The sequence below is a fragment of the Amyelois transitella genome, chromosome 13, assembly GCF_032362555.1.
Source record: "Amyelois transitella isolate CPQ chromosome 13, ilAmyTran1.1, whole genome shotgun sequence".
NCBI lineage: Eukaryota > Metazoa > Arthropoda > Insecta > Lepidoptera > Pyralidae > Amyelois > Amyelois transitella.
This window is the reverse complement of record NC_083516.1, coordinates 5,430,284-5,449,015: the sequence shown is the minus strand read 5'-3', so window position 1 is coordinate 5,449,015 and position 18,732 is coordinate 5,430,284. Positions and strand designations below refer to the sequence as shown.

The following is an 18,732-nucleotide window of genomic DNA, read 5'->3' as shown; positions in this document are numbered from 1 at the left end:
TTATAATAAGGTTTAGTTATGAATATGACTGACAATATGATTCGTAATTCAAGGCTTCTTCATAATATTTTATACACACACAAAATTGCAAATAGCTACCGAACTAAGTGAAGTAATTAGCATAATAATCTTACCATATTATGAGATCTAATCATAATTAAATAATGTGTAGCTAATACCATTCATAACAAGGACATTCAAGTTAATCAAGTCATTAAAACGTCAAACCTTGCACCTAAGTGCGATAGCGAGGGTATAAAAAATGGAAATCCGTCATACGACCAGTCATCTGATTCTGAAGTCATCTCTCAAAATTTGCAGGATGTTTCACCGTTTTTTAAAGCTTTGTTGCAGTGGCATCAAGTATGGTGACGTACTGGTATCAAGTATGGGAACCAATAATGAGTACTGAACATAATAGTTCATTCATACGCCAGAGGAAATAATAAAACAATTATCTATATCCAGACTTATTTTTGCATGAGCATTCACTCGCGCAAGCGAAACCGTGAGCAGAATATTAGCAAAAAAAACTAAAATAAAACCTTTCACGGCTTGTTAACACTCACGAAGCGTGCAGAGCTTACGCACGTATTGTGAATTAAGTTGTTATATGATGCTTTTGACCTTAGCCTACAATACCGAAGAAATGTACTAAAAGAAACTTGAAATTAACAACGGTAACATTATTATTTACTTTTCGTTGGATAGACAAAGGCTCAAAACAAACGAAGTATTCATCGTAAATATAAAATTTACTACCATGTTAGCGAGGACCTGAAATAGAGCTACATGTATGCGCCCTTAACATAAGACAGAACACGACGGTAAACATAAATCGCGCATACAAAAAAGGAGAGGCAAACCTAAATGTTTTCATTTGTTTTCAAAAATGAAACGTTTCTTCTCGTTAAAAATATTAAAATCTGATTAAAAACGTTATCAGTTACAAATAAAGTTATCGATTGGTTGACCTACAGAAATCCACCTAATCTTTACCACCATAACAGGTGACAATCTATTCTTAGAAGCGAAAAGTCTATCCAATCGACACGACAAAAAGTATTAATGCTTTATCACGACGTCACGCCTAGCTAGCACGTACCGTCACGCGGTTTGATGGAGCACAATGGACACATGTCTAGGAAATTATTTAATGAGCCCTGAGGGTCAAACCGAGTCATTCAAATAAGAAATCAGAAAAATTTATCTAGACATCGCTACGCTATATCTTTTCTCGTTTGCTGTTTTTTCTTTTAGGTCTATTCAGCTATCCCGTCTTATCTCAAGACAATATGTGACAATGAAATATACGTGTATTTCTATTTTGCAATTTTTTATCTTGTCAACATAAATCAAAACAAAACTAATTAACACCAGATAAAATTGCATATCAGTATACTTAGAACAGTTCAGCAAACTTAAATGTATTTTTAAAACAAGTTGGTGTTTTACAGTTTGGGTATAGTTCCAGGCTTTGAAAAAGAAAAATTAAGGTTATATTTTTGATCGATACCTACATAAACTTCGTAAATAAGTATGATGAGTATTTGTGAATAAAAACCCCTCATAATAACTGTGGAGGTGATCGTCCACCGCTGGGTAGATATCTAGGTGAAGGATGACAATAGGTAATACCTTTAGCACTTGACAGTTACTGCTTATTGTTTATTTTGCCCGACTGCCCCAAATGAACGCTTATAATTTAACGGGTTTATGGATTTTACTTTGTCGTGATTGTGTTTTTATTATTAATTCAAAACAAATGATTCGAATCGTTTGTAATAATTAAATTGTATGGTTAATCATCAACAGAAACAATTGGTTCTGTAAATGAATTCCTGTAGGCAAAGCCGCGGTAGTTTGTATTTTGCAGTTTAATCATCAAATTAATAATGGGTTAATAATATTCCCTGCATATTGCAACTACGCATTTTCAACTTTGTAGTGCACTATTTTAAAGTTGTTCAGCTCAACAAGGAATTATTTTAGATTCGAATTTGTACTAACATGGTTCTGACTAATGGTACGGCTGGTCCAGCGGCGAGCAACTTATTCAAATCTATAATTACATTATCAAGTTCCATAGAAGCATACAAGGAGACGCAGACGCATGCAAAAACACGAACGAGACACTAAAACAATCGATTTTAAGTGCTTGAGTTTCAGCTGAATCATTGAATATCTTATTAAACAAAACAGTTTTTGCCAGACTACTATAATGATATGCTTTTCGCACAAATCAACCGCCTAGTAACATACACAATTCGTCAAACAGTACAACAGTAGTTTGGGAGACAAAAACTGATTCGCCACATTAAATGGCGCTATTTAATACAACAGAGTTGACCTCGTGCTCTCGACTCGCAAATAGTCACTATTCAATATGTCCCACTTCCTAATATGCAAATTTACAAAGTACGATCTACACGAGAGCCACAACTAAATCATGAGTCAAATACTTTTTCGGCATGTAGTCTGGCTGTCTGTCCGTTTGCAGCTCGTAGGGAGAGCGACTTTTGGGATTAAGAAATCTGTTATTTCGCATGAATTGATATAATGGTACGAAAGGATAGGTGTTTGAAAATATGGTGTTGTGAGTACATAGACAATTTTCATTTGGGCCACGAAATGCTACCAAAACACAACATTTCGCGTGGCTTGTTTGACAACCTTAACCAGTTTTATTCTTTCAGTAGGAATAATTAAATTTAAACTACACAAACGTTCAGAAATGACCACAATATTAACCGTCAAACCATTTACACTGTATGATAAACAGGTTGTTAAAGCAATTGCAATTATTACTAGCAATTCATAATATTTGCATAACGCCAGGTACTAAACCCATGTGAAATAAACGTTACATGAATAGTGGGCGAACAATGTAGAAGTGGGCCACGCAGGTTTTCATTTACATGCAGGATTTTTGACATGTGTACAGAGTTACAAAACTTTGTTTTAGGAAGTGTCATTGAAAATTCATGAGTTTGCTGAGAAAGTAAGTGCTAACCCATTGTTAATGTGATTTCTCTGCTGTGATGATCTCAAACAATTTCAATACGGCATTGAATCCTATGAAACTTTTGATAAAGTTCCAATCAGTCTTGTGGTAATGAATTGTGGTTACCCGGGATAACTCCAGGATGATGAGAATTAAAAAATGTCCTCACGTTATTTGAGTGTTAATTGATTAAAACAATTGTTGGCAGATGTTTGACAATTTTACAGTTTAAGTTAAGTATCGATACTATATTAAAAGTTATGATGAAAAATTCCCAAGGTGGCAAAAGGCAGCCAACCAAGACGATTTTTTTAAATATATTCATAACGTGTAAAGGCTCAGCGGTCTTCAAGCTTTGATGCAATCAAAACATCGGAGAAATAAAATTTAATGACTAAAATTAAAATAAGGAAATTAAACAATTTTGTGATGCTCTCAATTGGAAACACGTCATACGGGCTACCGTCTTCCTAATTTGACGTGTTGCCTTAGAAATTGAATAGAAATTGTTAATTTTCATTTCTACCGGTAAACTTTAAGTGCTTGAATTAGGCTCCTGGCTTATTTTGAAACCTTACACTAAATGATATGTAGAACGAAACATATAAATCACTGCACAATATATAGAGTCCCACTATTTTCTATCTGATTCTGTTCCTGTTTGAAATGTTTCTGAGAATAATTAATACTATAAATGCTATCCCGTGCAAAGTCCGGGCGGGTCGCTAGTAACAAATAAAAGGATCAGCTACTATAAGAATCAGGTACTGTACATAATGGAAATACCTGTATCTGAACGGTTTTCATCGCGTAATAACCAAATATTCATTACGTAATAGATGTCACGTCCCAATCAAATTTCAAGAGTTTAACAACATCCTCAAACTACATTCCATATGTCTAATCTTATTAACAGCATCTGAAATCTCCCAACTGTTTTGCAACCTGTCAGCTTATGACTTAATTAGGCGCACTGTCAAACTTGTCACACCTCCGGACGGCTAACAAAGTGGCAACACTGAATCAATTTACTTGACGAATTGCGTAATAGCAACTGTCTCTTATAATGCTTAAATAATTGGCTATTGCCATCAGACTTCCTTCCCGATCACGAATCTCTCTAGAGTCATGGGAAAATGTCAGCGTATGTTAGACCGTTTCCTGATAGGGCCGGGCATGACGATGTAAGACGTACGCTCGAAGGAATAGAACCGATGTTGGGCTCACATTACACAATAGGGACATCTGTATTGGTTGGGCCAGACAGCAACAAATCGTTCTCGTTATGTATCACTAATTTTGCAATACGAAAATGTCATATTGGCATTAAGTTCTATTATGATGACAATGAAGAAAACATTAAACGTTTTATAGAAGTTTAATGTTTTGTTACTAGTACCTAAGAATAAGATGTTGGCAGTGTCAAAGCAGAACCGGTGTGTTCTCTAGCCACCAAGACTATTTACAGTAGTTATTTCGGTTGGCAATTTGCACAAAGCAAATATTTGAGATGTCCGTGCGTAAGTTATTACTGGTCATTTATTTGCGCGTCCAAACAGGGCTACCACTTCGGAATTGTTTTAGACAAAAATCAAACAATGAAATAAAATCATTGATTTCTTGCCTCATAAATAAGTGTGGATCAGCTACGAGGAAAACTAACTAATTCAATAGTTTTAAAAATTAATATTATAAGCTTGTTCTTCCCATTAGTTATTAATTATCATGCAGATAGTGTTTGATATTGAAACGGAAGAAAAGGTTGATATGGACATAAATCCATTGGAAAGTCTAAAAGAAAATCATGGAAACCCTACATCCAGATAATGCGAACTTTGTTTGTATAACGTTCGTGCGTTTGCTCGGAGCATTGCAACTGCGCCATTGTTTAACGTATAATATACCAGGATGTTAAATCACAGTAAACGTTGCTTTAACGGGCTGGAATAGGTATTGCATGTGCAGGATATTGCAAATTGAATTTGAACTTTGTATTAGGTGATGGTAACCTCTGGTGAATGAGCCAGCGTTTGGTTCACGTTAAGAAAGTATTGTATTAAATAGGTCGGAAAGAGAAAACTGTCTTGTACTATAAGGTACAAGTTCTATATAAGTATTTCACTGTTTATTTGCAATGCCATGATTTAGATGCAGTTGTTTAATTTAACTTTATAAAAAGAGATTATTTTTCATTATAATACGTTTTTGTTAAGTCATTAGGGGCTCAAGTTTGTATGCGAATGAATAAAAAAGCCCAGGTCCAAGATGTCTACCCTGCACGACGCCTGATATTATGATACATTTTATTAAGTTGACATAATACAATTGATTTCATTTATTGTAATTATGTAAAGCAAAGAAACGTTTAAAATATGGTTGTTCGGTAAATTACTCTACATAAATAGTTTTAGGAGAAGTGTGGGCATTTGTTTATATAGCTATTTAAGATGTAAATATCAGTAAAAAGTAAATATCAGTTTACTAACATTAACCAGTCGTTGCAGCGTCGCGACGTAAGAGTTCTCGCTGTGAATGATGGCGGCGACGACATGCCGCCTGCGCATCTGAACTGAGCTGAGGGAGTCCGGCGGAGCCCCCAGCGACGGCGGCGGTACTCTCGTACTCCTGACTTCCCCCAGACATGACAGGAGCTCTTCTTCCAACTGAAACAGAAACGAACGTCATGGAAGCTATGCAAGTGATTACAGGTAGTACTTAATACTAGTCCTTCACCGCGAACTCAGACCTTGCGATAACTTTAAATTTACAACATACATACAAAAATGTATTTTCGCCCCAATTTGCCCTAAATGCACAATTAATGATCTGAAGCAACTTATTTCAAACATTTATTTATCAAACATTAAAGGTAACACCAAGTATATAGTATAACTTCATATAGATATAAGGAATAGGGGTTTCGTTTTGGAAATACTTAGTTCAGAATTCAGAAAATATGATATCAAAAAGGCAAACCTATATAAGATAAGTATTCTGCCGCTGCTGGTTAAGATTAATGCAATTAATGCAATATTAGTGCTCAAATTCTTTGTACTAACATCCAAAAGATTAAATAAAAGCTTTAAATAAAGTTCAGAATGGAAGTGATGATTTGCATGCAAGCCACGGCCTCGCCGACCGGTGGAGTGGGACAAATATGACTGATGACGTGATTCTAACGCATGAATTCAATATTTACATCTCAATACAACTGGTTAGCAATTTGTTCTTAGCTCGCTGGCATAGCTTTGAGTTTGACATTGAAAATCTGTTGCAATTATTAAGATTATTCAAAGTTTTATTCGTGTGAAAGAGGAATCCCGTCAGTTGTAACTAACTTCGCGTATGTCCAAAATAACTCCGCGTGTTCAAGAGCGTAAAATTGTATTGCTAGCGTAGCCAACCGTCATTACCGGTCGAATTCACGAGGCGGAATCACGTCACCACTCAAACACACTGTCTCCAAGTAAACGCAAATGCCAAAAGCGATGACCCAGAACTTACGTCAAAGTGTAACAATGAATAGTCAGCTTTTTCGCGCAATAACTTTGTACAAAACATTACGAAATCTATAGAACATTGAATCAACTTTTGACATTTACAAAACACACGTTATTCACGGATTCTCACTAAAGACATACTGAAGAGAAAAAACTATTACAATCGTGTACATTAATCCGGCGTGGCTGCGTGGTAGTACTGGACACCATTCTGACATCATCGTATCACCTCTTAAAGATGTATATTCGTTAATCACATAACTTAGCACCATTATTTGTTTATCTAAGGATCGGCTGCATCAACATTATTTATTTTTTGTAGGATCCTTGCGCGCGCGTTTGACACGCGTCCACGCTTACTGTGTTTGTTGATGACTGACTATTAAATGGCCGATGGTGAATCATCTAACATATAATTGTGATTCACAAGGAATATACTTATTAAAATGTATAAGTCCGAGTTAAATGAAGATAGAGGCCAATGGAAAGACTCGTTTAATTCCAGAAATTGTACAGCTGGGAGTCAATGACCAATGTTTTATGAGTGTACGCCTGTTTCATTGATATAGTTTCAACGAGGTTCAGTGCAGAACTGGTTTTGGTGTTAAGACTTATTGAATTTGACATAGTTTTTATCCCCGATGTTGTAACATTCCACGTAAACGAAATGAACAGCATTGTTTGTTTGTAAGTTAAAAAACAATAATAGTAATATGCAATATCAGTAAATTTTGATTTGCTATTGAAAAAAATCTATGAAAACTAATGTCAACCGTCGTTGTGCATGGTTGGTCTCGAGATGAGTCACTAAAGATTTCATGGATTAGTTCATGCTAACAAGGCTAAAGTATTTAACTTGAGTGTCAAAGTTTGGTCTATGACATATTTATATTTACTAGTACTGTTAGGTGTAACTCAAAAAGCTCGTTTTACTGCATTATTGAAATTCATACAAAAGGGGTACGTTCTTTAAACTGTGTCATGTTTAGTTGTTGATCAAAAAGTTATTCAAGGCTATAAATTAAGTTCAATTTTAATAACAGTAGTCGTTAGTTCAACATCTATCAAACGCCTTCATGTCAAGTCAGTTAACAAGTCTAAAATAAGTCATGGTGTTCGAGGGGTTTAGAGTTATGGCGTAATGAACGAATCTATTTTCGATGTAATCCATACAGCTTTAAAAACAACATCCATCAACATCGAGGGATTAGGCATACTAAAATACATTGAATTTGAGGACAGACATTTTAATGAGCATATGTCATAAGACTTTAGTGGTTTCAGGTAAAATATAATGATGTACAAGTAAACTTACCGCAGGCAATTTCGGAATTTTATCAGATTCGTGCGAATGCATGTCATATTGATGGGTTGATCCTCTTCGCATGCTGAACCATCTTGCCAACCTCCCTCCGCCCTCATCATCAGGGGGAGGTGCTGGAGGCGCGGGAGTCGCAACGCCGCTTCGCCATCGCTCGCATAACTCCCGCGCACGGCTTAGCGTGTTGCGCAGTTGTCCAGTGCTCCTGACACAAGATAACTATCTATTAATACGCTAGTTGGGGTAAACAAGGAACTTAAGGCTAGTAATACAATGTTTAGGTTATTTTATGTAAAGATCTTAGATAAACAAAAACAAAGGGCCCTTAGAGCTAATTATCTTGCGACTACGCTGTTTACATACTTAAGTTATTGGGGATTGTAAAAGAAAATGTTGTAACGACGAACATTATCATCGTAGATAAAACTCTAGCCCGTTATGAGAGTATACAACAAATATTTATAACTAAACTAAGATTACAGTTAATTTAATTGATGCCACTTTATTTATAGGATGTAAGCAATTAAACTATTCGCGGAAGAAGTTCAATTAAAGAAAGAAAACAACAATAATTGGTGAAACTAAACTGAAGCTGTTAGATAACTGGCTAACCAGTTGAATTCGATACAATAAGTAAACCCTATTTGCTATTAGATAATATTTTTCTAGAAACATGACTATTATTTAGCGGCAGTTCGATGCTTTTGGTGATGTCATTGTACGAAGTAGCAATACCATAATTGCAGATTAAACAAACCATCAAATTAAATGATTGATCAACAGTAATAAAATAACAATAGAGCAATTAGTTTGACAAAATACTAAACAAAGACCGAAGATGTCGTTGGTCCATTCGTTAAGACATAAAAAATCCTTGTTTATATTATATGGCATTACCAACAAGCAATCTTTTTCATCGTAACTTATTAGTAGAATTTTTACCGATTCAGGTTACATGTGGAATAGACAATTATTATTGAACATTCTATGTCCATTAAATCGATCGGTAACAAAATAAAAGATAAAACATATTACTGAGATTCTCAATTGCTGAGAATGTAGGTATTAATGTTAAAGCATAAACAATAAATCGAAAGCATTACAGTTCATTTTGGTCAGGCTATTGTACGTACGGTAACATTATTTGTGATTGCCTAATCGTGTAAGACAACGAAATTTTATACATATTATAGATAACGATTTGTTTGTGTAACGTGTTTTGGTGCATTAGGTATCTTCCGAATGTAGAACAATCACCGGCAATTCCAAGGTTACCGTTTTCTTCTTATAAATAATAGAAACCACAATGTTAAAGCGCATTTTCTGTGTGGTCTAACTGTTCATTCGTTGGCTTTGTAACTAATTCAATTAAATTAATACATGGTATAATATAACTATTTACAATTTTCCAGGGGTATGAGTATTATACAACACCCGCGTGTAATTTCGGAAATACTTTTGAAACCTCATCAAGTCAATCACCTTTTTCTTTGAAATATTCAGAAGATGAATCGCTAATTCTTTTTTATCATTTAATTCGCTTTTAAAATCTTTAAACACGAATATCTCTATAATGACTAACACTGCTTTAAAAGGAATAAACTTCATTATCCCATAACCGACATGGGAACGTATGGTACTCGATTTGATCAAATTAATATTATAATAAATACTTATGATGTCGAAACATTTTACAACATACATAAATGTTAATAAGTAGTTTTATATTCAATCGTTTCCTTAAAAGGAGCATTTAACAAACAAACTCGTAAGGTATGGTTTGCATTGTATAATTAATTTTTAAATGGGAAGGCATTCTTTGTTTACATTCACATATGATCACGTAGATTTTCTTTGTTTAGAATTGACGGATCAGTGACGGGAGGTGGCTTATTGATCCGCGGGTCAAGTCAGTCGGTTTGACTTGCGAATCTCGTAAGCAAGTTTGCCTTTTCGATAACCCATCGAGATTATGCCAATTAAGTATTACCCCTTGCCCGAGGCGATCGCCGGGTCTTGCTTGTTTGCAGATTATTACTTCAATTTAACGATTTATAGTCTTTATATAATACGTTACGTTGACAGCAACATAGCAATTTACCTCTTTATTGGCAACTTTAACGAGCAATAAGAATTAATACAACAGTATCGGAATACTAGGTTGGCATGTTGCCACTTGCCAGGAATTCGTGCAGTTCTGTGAACGTGGTAATTTTATGAATAGTTTCAGGTATTTGCAAGCGGCGTAGTTTAGATAGGAATCGAGTGGTGCAACTGTGTTGATTCAATTATTAAAGCTTATCCTATGGATATATCATAGGGCACTATTACATTATGATAGGAAGTATTGCTATCTCTATTTACTATTACAAATTTTCATGTTTTTCTATCTTCGCTCCAGTATGAAAGTTATCTCTGTATTGATCTTCATATTATTTTTCATAGAGTAGGTTCGGTGAAGAAGTTCCAAACAATTTAATACCCGCTAACTTTGAAAGTATTTATTAAAAACTTTATAGAACCATATGCATAAGCAAAAAAAAAATTTGCCAGTAAATCTATTCCAAACGGATAAAAAATTGATAAATTAGGAATGAATGTTAAAAAATATCTATTTACTTTCCCAATATTTGTTTTCAAATTCTTGTCACTACATCCTGTTTAATCTCACGTCTTATCAGAAGCTTAAAAAAAACAATATCGTGACTAATGACGAATTTTAAAAACGGTTAGAAGAAACATATTAACATATCATATCGCACCTTGACAGTTTTGCATTACACTGTTTTACCTCATAAGCTTATCTGTGTCGTAATATTGCAAGGTGTTTACACGGATAAGATAGAGTTATTATAGTAAATGGCCATTGTCTTCGGCGCAGAGACCTCCCAGTATGTGATGATCACAAAAAGATTGTTAGAAATTATAGTCAGGGACGGTCCTACTTGATATTAGTTACGAAACTTTAAATCAGAAATACTTATAGATCATCATTAAGTCAAACAATAACGAATTAAAATTTTAAGCGAATATACATAAGGCTATTTTCGTTTAGAAACGTGTCAAAAGAAAATTAAAATCATAAAAAAAACTCTGACACAGTGGGTTTTAAGGATTAAGAATAATTATACCAGGACAGGGCACTGCTGCATGGCTTGAGGAATTTACAAAGAAAACTGATAAAGTCACACTTTTTCCGGCACTTGCAGCGTTATCAGTGAGATTATTATAATCTAGCTAGTTTCCGATGTAGGTGAAACAGGATATCGCGTAAGACCTGCTTTGTAAGTTTTCTGCATGATTACGCAACGGGTTGGTAATTGGGTTACAACTGTGAGAGGTATTTGCTATTCAAAATTTTTCATGGTTCTCAAATTTGAGTTAGTATTAGTACTAGTAATTTTTTTTATGATATGGTACTACATATCATAAAAAAAATTAACGCACGTAGTACAGTGATTTCAGTTGACATTATGTGTAACAAAAAAATTAAAAGCTGATGGTGTGAAAGTTAGAAGAATCAATTTTATCAATATATAGATATCGACACAATCAGAGAAACAAAACAAAATAGAATTTAGGCTTACAGTAAAGTTTATAATAATAAGTTCTTACTACGTATTCTATATACCCAAATACAAACTAAGTGAAATAACTACTATTAATCATGCAGGAATAAATAATGTGGTGTGATAATAATTTCTTTTTGAAATTAGCAAATATTCCCGAATCCGCCTTTGCTTGTAGACTTGATAGGCATTTGACCCCAATTACGAGACAAAAAAAACTGTAGCCAATGACAAAACAATCAGTCTTAATGAAAACTACTGATAAAGTGTCTATTTCAGTAAAACATTATGGTACGAGTATATACTCATGCATGCGATGTGATAGCTGACTTTAGTGGATATAAAAAAACTGAAAAAAATGAAAAATTCTCATTTGCATGAATTACATTCAACCAACCCCTTATCCATCGACAACTTGCCTATTTTTAAACGGTTTTATTTAGCTCACCCCGTTTGTTTTATTTATTCTTGGGTCAAATTTAGTAATTCAAATTTCACCCTCTTCCTGTCAACCGATTAATCTGAAATTTTGTATACACTTTGGATTTTGGTGACAATATAATTATGTTTATTCATTATCATTATAAATTCAAGATGGCCGCCGTTACAAAATGGCGGATAATTTAGGTTTCATTAATCCCATCAATATGGGTATCAAATGAAAGGGCTCAACAAGCAGAATACAATATACTATAAAAAATTGAAATCCAAGATGGCGGCCTCTACAAAATGGCGGATAACTTAGGTTTTATCAATCCCATCAACATGGGTATCAAATGAAAGGTCTCAACAAGTAGAATACAATTTACTATTCAAAATTAAAATCTAAGCAGTGGGATAAAATGTAGCCTATGTTACTCCTGAAGGTTAAGTCTATCCCTGTGTCAAATTTCATTCAAATCGGTCCAGTAGTTTTTGAGTTTATTCGTTACAAAAACAAATAAAAATAGGTAAAAAATCTTTTTAAGTTAAACGGTTTTATGTTAAACATACATTGCAATGTTTAATATAAATGTACTAAAAACCAAAAAATAAAAAAATTGGTAAAAAAACTTTTTAAGTTAAACGGTTTTATGTTAAACATACATTGCAATGTTTAATATAAATGTACTAAAAACGAAAAAATAATAAAATAGATACAGTCGTGGGAATTATAAACATATGCATAGACTAGACTAAAATAAAACCGTGGGGCACGTCAATTGTCTACAATCGTTGATTAAAATGTTTGTTTTGTAATGTTACACTATAATTAGGCAGTTGTTCAACCGACAACGATGGACGTGTGATAAGTAGGGCTAGAATGTGGAAACAAGTTAGCAAGCTCGATTAAGCGAGTTTTAGGGTTTCATAATGTTGAGCGAGTAGTACTTTTATCATAAGTTTTGTCGATTAAAGACAAACTACGAGCAGTGAAACGATTCCTCGCTAGCCAGCAAAATAGTAAGTAATTTGCGCACCGTCTGCGGGCCAACTGCCTAACGACGAATTAAACGATTCTTCTATCGCACATTAAGTCTATAATTTGTAGACAATTGACGTGCCCCACGGTTTTATTTTAGTCTAGTCTATGCATATGTTTATAATTCCCACGACTGTATCTATTTTATTATTTTTTCGTTTTTAGTACATTTATATTAAACATTGCAATGTATGTTTAACATAAAACCGTTTAACTTAAAAAGTTTTTTTACCAATTTTTTTATTTAATTTGTTACACCATCTCCGGAAGGGATGTTACTTGCTCTTTGTTATATGTGTTTCGATAACAAGTCCATAAACCTATTGTAAGTGGGTGAAAGCAACAAGGTTCTGTGTTATAGATGGTCATTTAAAAAGACATTGTAATATTTAAAAACAGCAATGCGGATCACTTATCATTAGCAGCACTTGAATATATGCACACGGTCGAAGTTTGCCTTGACATATTTTTATAATCGCTATGTCAAGTACTCGAGAATTATTTTATTTTAATATGAATTTATAGATACTCGTATTATTTGAAATTAATAGTGACAGTGTTGGGAAGAAAATTCTGCTTTAAGTTAGTTCTATTTTAGAACTCTTTCAGATTCCAGTTATAATCAAAAAAACCATTGAAGCGATGTTTCTGTGTACATAAATTAGTAAATAAATAAATAATAAATAAACAATAATAGTGTTAAGTGATAGTTGTTAAATAACACAAGTTAAGGCTAGGAGTGGTATCGTTTATGAATCAGTTCAACTAATATACCATTTTATTTAAACTAGCTCAATATAGACCACTCAACTGTTTAGACGGAAATTTCTTGGAACGAGCCCCGGCTAAACGCGTGAACGATCGTTTCGAAGGCAGTGCCCTGAGCGCAGGAAATTCGTGTTAATTGGTCCAGGGCCGCTAATTGTTGAGACCACACCGAGACCAAGGGAAGCGTATGCCAACTGTCAACATGGCGGCGTGTAACAGGTGAAACCAGCCAGATTTCCATGTTCTAACACTTCCTCACGATTTAAAGGAAATTTTGCATTAATTCTTTGCAGTAAATTTGCAATGCTTTCTTTCTTTATTGCAAAGGTACATTTATGTAAATAATAAAATAATGTTATCTACAAAAGTTTTCGGTGACCTTTTAGAGGTTATTCGTTTTCGGAGCTATGGTATGGCCCCGTAACAGTATCAGGTAAAAATTCGGTATGAGAACTGTGAATTAATAACAATCATAACATCATCATCTCTAACTTAAAATATTAAAATTTTACACACACAAACCCAAAATTGATCTTCAAATAAAACAGTATGGTTTAAAAGCAAGTCTTATTCCTCCCCTCTAGAAAGGAAAAATTGGCTCTAATTTTAGAGCGGTCATCAATCTCACTTACTGTTGCACTTGATAACATACGATCTACTTCCTTCGTTTAAAGAATATTTTGAAAACCAATATGTATTTTGAACATGACATGAAAATTATGCTTAAGTAAACATTTTGATAGCACAACTATTGCTTTTGATTTTATAAATATTTTATAACACAAAAAGGAAAACCTTAGAGACCTAGACTCACTTGAAGTTAGTCTCGGTCTTCAAGGTATAACTTTTATATTAACCTAAGCAAGATCCTTTTATGTCTTAGGTTAATATTCAATTAAATTAGTTATTTATCAAGCAATATCAATCAAAAATGAAGAAATTTCACGTACCTATGGTCCAGGGTGGAGTTCAGTCTCTGCGAGCGCCTGAGTGGGGTGTTCCGCACAGAGTTAACCGGCTCCTCCCAGCTGCCGCCTGCAGTCCGGTGTTCATCTGCAGAAAAAAAAAGAAATTTAAGAAAATTTATTAAGATTTAGAAAATTTTATGGTGGAGTTGAAAAAGTTCCCTTATTAGGGAAGTTTTCGAGGAATCAAAAAATTTATTGTAAAATTAAGTCCTTTTATTAAATGAAGGATTTCATAGCTCCAGGAGAATTCACAGAATATGATTAAATATGGTTCAAACTGCCTACAATCTACAGTTTTTATATTATAAACAATTTTTATAGCTATTTGACAGGTGCTCCACTCCAGTTGAAATTCCCAAAAGTACTTCTTTTGAAGGTGGCTGGGTCATTGTGCAATCTGTTTGTCAAATTTTTGTGAAATCAGTTTAGTGGTTGCTAGATATGTCAGTCACCTTTTCCTTCATACAGAAAACAATGTGTGATGTTACATGTAACACCACACATGAGTGTAATAGTGTTGATCGTCAACTCATAAGATTTTAGATAACTAGGCCATAAATTTGTCTCACAGTCACATACACAACATTATAATTCGCCAAAAGCGCTTTCTGGCAGAGAGCCAAGGTCTCAAGTATTAAATGAAATGCAAGCATGAAATGATGCGATGTGTGTAACTTTAAAATTTATCAAAATTAAAATGGCTTTCCATGATAAATCAGTAATTCTAGACAATTACAGATATTTGTGTCAACTAACTTAACAATTAAGCTGGTCAAACAGTAAACCAGTGACTATCCCGGGGTAAACACCGGACATGGGACATCACAGGAAGTATCTCATCCGGGACCTGCTTATTAAAACATGACGCGTGATTAGTGTTTCTACGTACAGAATGCATGAAGACCGCACGCATGCAATTTTAGTTCATTTTATGACCGTAGTAGGTACCCATGCTGTCTGGTAGACAGTTTGAAATGACCTGATAACATGACTTTAATAATAATGCAGAAACAAGGAATATTTAAGATTGTGAAAAATAAACAAATGGATGTATCGAACATCATAGCAACAATATCGAGATTTTGACAATCTTGGTATGACTTCTTAATTATTTATTTACTTATTCTTTAAAATATTAATAAACAAGCGAACTTAGCTGAGAAGTGGTTACCATGAGATTTCATAAAAAAATTAAATATTGCCTCATGGTGTTACTAATATCTGATAAAACAGTTGATCGCCCACACTCTAAAGAATGTAGTTCAAGTTATATTTAAATCATAAGTAATCGTCATTATAAAGCACATGGGTTGTTAATTACAGATAGAGGATCATTCCTCCACAATGTATTTTATTTGTATATTAATAAAATACATTGTGACGCACCGAATCTTATTTCTGGATCCAAAGCTACGCAGATGAAATGCGAAGTAAAATCTCTTTGGCATCCTTTGAAGTCACACTTACTTATGAAAGATAATCCTTGCTGTTGCCACACGATAATAACTATGTGGCAATATGTCAATGGATGTAAGGGTGTGGACTCAAAAGACCTAGTAAAGGCAAAAGATGAAACTCATTCATTTTCTTACGGTAAAGACTTAGGGAAAATTTAGCCTGCTACATTCCGCAAATAAAAATATGTATTCAGTGTAACAGTAAGTCTGTCGAGGGCCTGATACCATCAAAAAAGAAATCTTATTTCCAAATACCCTACTATACAACCGAATGTGACAAATTACGTACTTCCAGTTCACCCTGTATTTTACCAACTGCCAATTATTTATGAATGTTGCGAGACCTTGAACGCAGTGTGGGTGGCAAGCCAAGTCATGATGCCGTAACACCACGTGTTCAAGTTATAATGAAGTAGGTATGTTTTATTGTTGGCAAAACAGTTAGTAAAGCAACACAATTTTCAAAAGACTACGTCAAAATTACTTCACAAATAATCAATAATTTGTTCCTCGCAAGCAGGTTAGTACCATTGAAGCCACAACCAAAATGACAGTTCACATATGATCTGAAATTTCTTGCATAACTAGATCTGGTCACAATGACCATATTATAAATTCAAAAAAATTTAAAGAAAGATTATAAATTACCTACATTTGTTCTTCTTTATCAGCTTGTGTTTAATTTTAGTCAGTTTATCACACTTTTTTGAGCGTTTCATTGTTCCACTATCTTCACGTCGCTTTTCCATCACAATTATTTTTTTAAATTGTGTAACACAGCATTGTTAGATCACCAAGATAGTGCTGTTTCTAAAGCAATAGGATTCACACTGTCGCAGTTATCAGTGGTGCGAATTTTAGCAAGCAAGTTCACCAAAAATATATCACTTTATATACTTTTTTTAATTCATTCACTCACACCAACGCATGTTTAATACAAAGAAACCAAATCCACGTGTTGGCACTACACGACTTGATCGTAAACTAACTTAAACTATTCAATGAGGAGTTAATAGTATCTCGAGTTAATAAGATTGCCTATGATTGTACTTTGGTACCGAGGCTAGGGGCCATCTTGACCAGGGTTGACGACCCATTCATAGTCTGCTTATAATTGCTTTTAGAGTAAATATTAGCGCAGATGTTTAAATACTGTAATGGTTATGAAATTAAAGAATACTCATTCATGCTTATCAGCATGTTTTAATGAATTGAATTTCTTATGATTAAAGTTTGTCTCAGCGTTAACTGTTAGATAGGCTAATAGGCTTATAATATGGTCAAATACTCAACTGTGATAATCATTATTATCATCATCTAAGTGTGTAAATACATAAGCATAAGGTTTCATTATATCCGCTAGATATTATTTAAGGGCACATATGAAAATCCGCCGATTTAAATAAACTTTTCGTTTTACAAAATATCTCCACACAAAAAAAAGCCTTCATTTTTTTTGCACGAAATAAAGAACCATACACGAAGAAAACCATGAAGCAAACAATAAAGTAATATATGGTTGAGAAACTCATGTGGCCAGCGGACATGCTTGTTGCACAGACATGACTTCTTCTTCTACTTTTTCTCAGATTTAAGGGGTATATACAAAAAAAGTCTGGAGTAACCCTAGTTCTTAGTACGACTCATCATGTCTTATCTCAACCGCGGCTGGAATTAAGACGTACACATCCTGAACAGTGTTGACCTCCCTTTCACTACTCTAGATAGCGGGGGCTATGTAAACATAAATCACAGGAGATAGCGTTCCCAGAGTTGATAACTTACTGCGAATATGGGCGGTCATGCAGTCTGCTTTCATCTTTTTGCTCGATACGAAATGAAGATTACATTCGTCGTAGATAGCAATAGAGCACAAATAGGTACTTATACCGTTATAGACTGGCCGATAACCTCGTAAGATGGAATACTAACCTGATGTATAGGCGTAAATAGTACAGGCAGGTTGTATAGTAATACCATAACAAGATTCGATTTATGTTTGGCCAGTATCAGGAGATCTCTGTGTCGAGAATCGAGATCTGTACCGCCGTTGGGTGCGCCCCGTCACTCACATACTCATTGTTTCAACTGCCTAGATGATTATGATTCATACGATCAAGTCTGCTTCGAGATAAGAATGCAGCAAATAGGCCGTTGCAGGCGAGCATGCGAACAATCGCAAGTACAGGGCATTGTGAGTTTGACACAATTCTAAAAGCGTTGTGTGCAGGATTATACGGGTTTATTATGTTGTTATCAGACTGCAGGCGAAGACATGAGTCAGTGATTTGGTAATGTTGGGGTTTAAGTTTAAAGCAGCATGCTTTGTCAATTCAACTTGTTGTATGTTGTAAATTCACCAAGTTTATGAGAATAAAGAGGCAATTCTAAAATGTGTTATTTATAATATCTAAGCGTTTCATATCTTTGAAAACATACTTAAATGGCGAAGTTAAATAAAAATGACAAGCGAAGCTTAACCGATACCAATTAAACCAATTGGGATAAACCAGTAAGGATACAAACTTTAGTACAGAAACGTTTCAAAAGAAACAATGATTAATTAATGGCAAATGAGTTGGACGTGATGACTAAACACTGGAAATACACTAACCAGTAATCAACAAAAGTTTTCCTTTAAATTTATAACAAAAGTAAGAAGACACTAATACTACCATGCCAA

The 18,732-nt window shown here is 34.3% G+C and overlaps 1 protein-coding gene across 1 annotated transcript in view; it reads right to left on the bottom strand.

The window, feature by feature from the left end:
• LOC106132121 (rho guanine nucleotide exchange factor 10) overlaps positions 1–16,790 on the bottom strand; it is a 29,901-nt gene extending 13,111 nt beyond the window's left edge. The window contains exons 1-4 of the mRNA XM_060947404.1: positions 16,702–16,790; positions 14,575–14,677; positions 7,820–8,030; positions 5,491–5,667 (exon numbers count right to left, since the gene is read on the bottom strand). Of these exons, the coding sequence (XP_060803387.1) occupies positions 5,491–5,667; positions 7,820–8,030; positions 14,575–14,677; positions 16,702–16,768 (558 nt within the window). The 5' untranslated portion in view covers positions 16,769–16,790. The remainder of the gene's footprint in view (positions 1–5,490; positions 5,668–7,819; positions 8,031–14,574; positions 14,678–16,701) is intronic.
• Between the last annotated feature and the right edge of the window lie 1,942 nt (positions 16,791–18,732).